Below are 6,976 nucleotides of genomic sequence, written 5' to 3' on the forward strand. Positions count from 1 at the left end.
CAGCATATCTTCTGGACATATGTATTCTGTCACTGTACCTATCATTTTACTTTAAATAAACCGTTTCATATGGATATGAAAACGATGGCCATCATGTACCCTGCTATTGCACAATCATCTGCTAAGCCGTTGTGGTGTAAATAAAATTTAACATTAAATTTAAAACAGTTGAATGAGAAGACAATCATTAGTAATCCTACAAATACATCTATTTCAACTTCTTATATTTTACCATGCAGACAGAACCTGTTTTCCAACGTGTCTATCGTTTCCTCAACTGGCACAGATGTATACAAATTAGTTACTTCCAATGAAGACAATCTTGCATCATCATATAATTTGTCCTTTCGTGTCGGTTGTGCCACCTCCCTACTAATGTTAACCACAAAGGTTTCATTGTAGATGTATCAATGTCGAAGCATCTCGCTGAACTGTTTAATTAATTTTACTCCAGGTTCGCGTCTCCTACTGATAACTGGCCTCATTGGTTCCCCGAATTTATGTGTGTTTATCCTATGATTGAAGTATGGAGCTTGCATAGATGACCGCGACTGCATTGAGAGTGTAACACGCCAACATGAGACATTCTAGGAAGTGTTTTATGTGTGATCATGCATGTTTGCTGCTGGAGTTTTACTTTTAATGGTGCTTGATGGGTTAGATGCTTGGAGAAAGGTTATTATGCAGACAATGTAAATAAAATGTTCATCTCACTACGTGTAAGAGTGCGACTTACGATTTATTTCCTTGTTTGATAGCACTTGATAGTAGGAAAATCTAGTACTAAAACGTGTTGTGGTGAAAATATCATACACAGCTGGTGCTCAGCAAAAAATGGCTCTGAGCACTATGGGACTTAACTATTCTGGTCATCAGTCCCCTAGAACTTAGAACTACTTAAACCTAACTAACCTAAGGACATCACACACATCCATGCCCGAGGCAGGATTCGAACCTGCGACCGTAGCAGTCGCACGGTTCCGGACTGCGCGCCTAGATCCGCTAGACCACCGCGGCCGGCCGTGCTCAGCATTCTTAGTATCGAGTCACGAAACAGTTCTATGATGGCTTCCCAACAGATAATAAATTAGAAATTTCTGTATGAAAATGATGTGTAATTTGCACATTTATTGATAAATATCTATATACATCATTGTCTGTAGCCTCGGTGTTGTTGCCTCCAGTTGGACACAGAGACTGTCAGTCGGCGGACAGCAGAGGACGGTGTTGCCGAGTTCAGCCAAGAAGGGCAGCCTTGGCCTGCAAGTGGGCGGCGGCAGCAAGGGCTCCAGGGGCTCCAGCCACCGCTGGACCGAGGGCGGCGATCGAGGGGGCGATGCCGCCGATCAGCGCGGGGGGACCGACTGCGTAGGCGGGGGCGGCGGCGATGGCGGCGGGGGCGGCGATAGCGACTGGGGCGGCGATGGCGGCGGGGGCGGCGATGGCAGCGGGGGCGGCGATGGCCGGGGCCGCCAGACCAGCACCCAGCAGTCCAGCCCCCAGGTAACCGGGCTTCGCCACAGCCACGGCCAGCACCACGCTCAGGATGATCTGAGGAAACCACGCATCCAGTTTCACCGTTTATAGTTAGAGATAAAGGTAGACAAAACAAGTAACCTACGCAAGAAGCTTGCACAAAACATCAGCAGTAGCCTCTGAAAGTCTTTCTTCGACAGTCTTTTAACGTGAAATATTTCGAAATCTGTGAATTGTTTCTGCTCATTATTGCCAACTGTCTAACGCCATTTTTGCGTAACTGAGTAGTGTAAGCCTAAAGGAGAATGTTAATTTAGTAACAAATAGCGACGAGAAAAACAACCTACTAATAAGGTCAGATCAGGATAGCGGATACTGAAACGATTACAATTATTAGCTACGGCAACACAGGCTATACGTACACACTTCCTAGTGCTCAGCACTGGCAGTCGTTTTGACCTCACCTCCACAATGGTACGTCTCTGACAAACTGTTATTTGGAAAATGATACACCATTCAACATCTCCAACGCAAAAACTTTGGTTGTTGTAGTTATGGTTGTAGCTCCACAGTTATATATTTATGACCTATGGCTATTTGGAAAACATTCCTCTGCTGTACGTCCCCTACCCTGAACTGACCGTAGTACCAAGGTATTTTTCTCCATCTTCTATAGAGTCTGCTGGTCATACTTTAACCTGAACTCTGTGAGCAGTCCGTGCAGACTGTAGTGTCACGTATGTGTGGTTAACAGTGAAACATCTACCTGTGCCGTCACTCCAAGAAACCCTTCACAGAATTCTGAAATCGAACATACGAGGGTTGTCCAGAAAGTAAGTTCCGATTAGTCGCGAAACGGAAACCACTGGGAAAACCCGGTAAAGCTTTGCGCAGATGCATTGGGCAGTGTCTCTAGTATGCCCGTCGATCGTGTCGCATCTCTCTTTTCAGTTCTGAGTGAGCATGTGAAGATGAGTACAAAATAGCGTCTCCAGCCAAGTATGAGAGCCTGGTTAGAGATTTTGTCTGTGTCATGCAGCCCACATAGCACAATAGTCGCGCAGTTCCTTTTTCTCGTCAGTTCTCGGCGCCACACTTCAGGGGCAATGAAGACGCTCCTGCAGCGTTTCCGACGAGAAGTGTTTGACCACCCACAATACAGTCCGTAATTGGCTCCCCATGAGTCTCATCTCTGCTCACATGAACTGCTGGCTGTGAAGACAAAATTTTTCCACGGACAACGAGCTGCAGGCCAGTGAAGATGACTGGCCGAAAGCACAGGCGGCTGCTTTGCATGACGAAGATATTGGAAAGTTAATACAACACTACGACAACACTCGAAGTTGGAACGGCGACTGTGAAGGTGTACCTAACTGTTGCAAATGAAACGTTTCTGGTTTTCACTGTGGTTTCCATTGTTTCCGATCGTAACTTACTTTCTGGACAACCCTCATACATATTGGTCTGATGAAGGCACGTGCTACATCCAATCCTCTTAATTGACCGGATTTTAGCCACCAGTCTCCAGATCTAAGAGTTTATAAAATCTGACCAAACAGTGTTGCTTTGTGATAGTGTACGCTTCTTCTTACAGCTGGTTCATACTTTATTTATTACTGAATGAATCTTCCTTTTGTTATTGAGGCCTAAAGGCTACCCAGTGAATTAGGGCCTACGTGAGTACTTTGCTATGTTGCGTATATGTACTTCTACTTACTTTTCATCTGCTTGGAAATGTTTATACCTCTCAGTTACTTGCATTTCAATGGCTTATTGGTAGTATTCACCTTAAGAAGCATTTTGTAGACTCCAAGGAATGCTTCTATTTCGTGATATGTCGGTTTCCATTAATTCAGAGATCATTATATGTGATGAGACATTACGTACCTAATAACGTTTCGGAGGTAACCTGCATACAACAAATGGTGGTAATTTTTGTCAATTTTAGATGGGATTACAATTTTCCTACTGCTTGAGGAAGTGGATTGTTACTGAAGCGTCGTTTACAATTATTTTTAATAATAGAATTGCATTAGTGTAAATATCGGCTTTTCATAATGAATCGATTACGGCAAACGTTTACAGTCACAATTGTTTATGTTCTAATTCTTTATAGCCTGTTTTCTGCAGTGAATTAAATTTTCGACAGTTTGAAACAATAATAATACAGCATTCAGACACAAACACGAATAGAGAAGTATTATTGTTAAGCTGTGTTAGCCGTTAGGATTAACTTGTGGTCACCAGAAAAATCATTTGAAGTCAATTGCAATTTCCGCTGAGAAGTTTAATACTGACTCTCTCACGGAATTACTTGGATGAGTTGCATATATTCCAAAAAAAATGGCTGTTACTGAGGAATGATTCTGAACGACATATTTCTCAATTCCACTCGATCTCCAAGGCACTGTGATTCCTCGGCAACTGCCGTTAGGAACTGACCAACCATATACTTGCATCTTTAAGCAAAATCTCAGACTTATGTGTTCTAATTATTATTAGTGATCACAAATGGAATCTCGTGTAACCACTTTGTTTCTGGAGCGAGAAGGAAACCATAGAAATCAAATATTTATGTGACGTCGGGTAGCTGTATGAGAGATTCTGTCGGCGGAAATGGACATACTACCTACTGTTCAAGAGAGCGAACGCTTGCGCGAAGTAAAGTGTGCAGCCGTACCGGCCACGCCCCTAACTCAGCTGTGAGCTCTATGGTAAGCGGTCGCACTTACCAGGGTCTTCATGGTCGCCTAGGAGGCAGGCTGCTGCAGTTGCTCAACTGTCACTAGGGTCTGCGTAGTCGTGATATTTATACTCCAGTTCTACGGCGTGCTGCCGTGAAAGTACTAGCGGGTGTCCTTCCCCCATGTCTTCCTTGGGCGGTAACTGCACGCTGTGGCTGATGCAACACACCCTTCGTACAACTTTCACACTTTTAGTAAGGAAGTACACATCCAAATGAACGTACTATTCTTGTTTTAAGACGTTTATTACATGGTAGGAAAGTTCATCGGCAGAAAATACTTCCAAAAAAAGTTATTACCACCAGTCATTTCCATAATACGAAAATTCCGCTGGAGGATATTGCAAACTGATATATATTACACAATATATAAGTTTTTAATTTAAATAACTAACTCTTTTAAGGTCTCAGCTACAATGAACTGAGATAATTCCTGCCTTCAAAATTGTGCTGTTTGTATAAAATATTTGATTATGTCCCACTTCAAGACACAACTATTGTAGTAATAGGTGTTTGAACGATTTAGAGACATTCAAAATGATATAAACAAAGATTGCTTGTTCCGCTTGTGGCTAACAGTAAGTAGCCAATGAGTAAGACCATGATCGTGAATGCACCCAGAGCGTCCTGACCTGTAACATCTTATTCAGTAAATGGTTATGAATTTACTTTAAAAGCGAAGACATAACGACACTGAGATATAATTTATTTTATAGATTTCATTGTCACCTTCGATTGTAAAAATTATTTATTTTTAAATACACGATTGCAGTTTCTACCTTTGCCCATTTTCAAATAGAACGTTGCGAGAAATTGGTGTTTTAGCACATGTCAAAATTTTAAAGAAATCTGACAGTGGAATATATGCCGACAGCTTGTCACTCATTAAAGGCTGCTGTTATAAGATTTTAGGGGCCCTTGAGTAGCTGGCTAGAATGTAGCAGAAAGCTACTCACAGATAAGAAAATATATTTTTATACCTTAGGATAATTATTCAAAACCTTTGAACACAAGTATAATTTAAATTAGAACATCTTTATCGTCAGTAACGCTCATTACCAACTACCACTCTTCTCGAACTTAGTTTTACATATAAAATCCTGTAAGGATTAATTTGTGGTAAAACCGTTTGTTAAATTAAAATTGAAACTGAATTTTTGTTCCTATGAGAAAATTTAATATCTTATGGGGATACAAACGATCCTTATCTATACAATTTGCTACAAACAGCTACCTGTTTACAAATAGGTGCTGTTTTTTTATTTATTCTCAATATCGGTCATTGAATATTTACTTGACGAATGAAAAAGGAATTCAAGATACTTTTAGATAATTGTAGCATGCTTGTCGCAACTACGGTACCACTGCTGATCTTTGTGGCTGAGTTGCAGCTGGCAATGTATGTGATGTTTTATTCTTCATTAAGAATTAATATGTTTGACCACTGGTTGAAAACCTACATAGTACTTGAAAACGAACGACTAGAGACATGATAAAGAGTTATTATGAACATTCGTCATAATTAACATTTGAATTACCTCGAAAAGAACGATCTACTAACACACAGTGAACATGGATTTAGAAAACAACGTTCTTGTGAAACACAACTAGCTCTTTACGCACACGAATTGTTTAATGCTACTGACAAAGGATTTCAAATTGATTCCGTATTTCTAGATTTCCAGAACGCTTCTGACACTCTACTACACAAGCGGCTTGCAGCGAAACTGCGTGATTATGGAATATCGCCTCACTTATGTGACTGGATTCGTGATTTCCTGTCAGAGAGGTTACAGTTTATAGTAATTGACGTAAAGTCATCGAGTAAAACAAAAGTGATTTCTGACGTTGCCCAAGGTAGTGTTATTTCCGCTGTTCCTTATCTATATAAACGATTTAGGAGACAATCTGAGCGGCCATCTTTGGTTGTTTGTAAATGATGCTGTCGTTTATTGTCGAGTAAAATCATTAGAAGATCGAAACAAATTCGAAGAAGATTTAGATGACCTATCTGTATGGTGCGAAAATTAGCAATTGACCCTAAATAAGGAAAAGTGTGAGGTTATTCAGATGAGTGCTAAAAGGAACCCGTTGAACTTCGGGTACACGATAAGTCAGTGAAATCTAAACGCAGTAAATTCAAGTAAATACCTGGAATTACAACTACGAACAACTTAAATTGGAGAGAACACATTGAAAATGTTGTGGCAAAGGCAAAGCAAAGACTGGGTTTTATTGACAGAAACCTTAGAAAATGTAACAGATCTACTAGAGAGACTGCCTACACTGCGCTTCTCCGTCCTCTTTTGCAGTAATGTTGCCAAGTCTGGGATCCTTACCAGATAGGATTAATGGAGTACATCTAGAAAATTAAGAGAGCAGCACTTTTTTTTATTGTCGCGAAATAGAGGAGAGAGTGCCACTGAAATGTTACATGGGTATCGACATCATTAAACAACGGCGTTTTTCGTTGCCACGAAATCTACTCACGAAATTTCAATCACCAATTTTCTCCTCCAAATGCGAAAATATTTTGTTGACGCAAACCTGCATAGGGGAAACGATCACAGTAATAAAATAAGGGAATCGGAGCTCGCACGGAAAAATATTGGTGTTCGTTTTCTCTACGAGCTGTTCGATATTTGCAATAATAGAGAATTATCGTGAAGTTCATTGCATTAACCCTCTGCCAGGCAATTAAGTGTTATTTGCAGAATATCCATGCAGATGAAGATGTAGACTATACACAGGGAACTT

At 40.8% G+C, this 6,976-nt stretch overlaps 1 protein-coding gene across 1 annotated transcript; it reads right to left on the reverse strand.

The window, feature by feature from the left end:
• Positions 1-1,108: 1,108 nt before the first annotated feature.
• On the reverse strand, positions 1,109-4,260 carry LOC126355776 (cuticle protein 63-like). Its single transcript, XM_050006179.1, has 2 exons — positions 4,209-4,260; positions 1,109-1,551 (listed from the first exon to the last, which is right to left on the reverse strand). The coding sequence occupies exons 1-2, from the start codon at positions 4,218-4,220 to the stop codon at positions 1,237-1,239; spliced, it is 327 nt and encodes a 108-aa protein (XP_049862136.1). The 5' UTR covers positions 4,221-4,260; the 3' UTR covers positions 1,109-1,236.
• Positions 4,261-6,976: the final 2,716 nt, after the last annotated feature.

Source organism: Schistocerca gregaria, chromosome 3 (assembly GCF_023897955.1).
Source record: "Schistocerca gregaria isolate iqSchGreg1 chromosome 3, iqSchGreg1.2, whole genome shotgun sequence".
In the NCBI taxonomy this organism is placed as follows: Eukaryota; Metazoa; Arthropoda; class Insecta; order Orthoptera; family Acrididae; genus Schistocerca; species Schistocerca gregaria.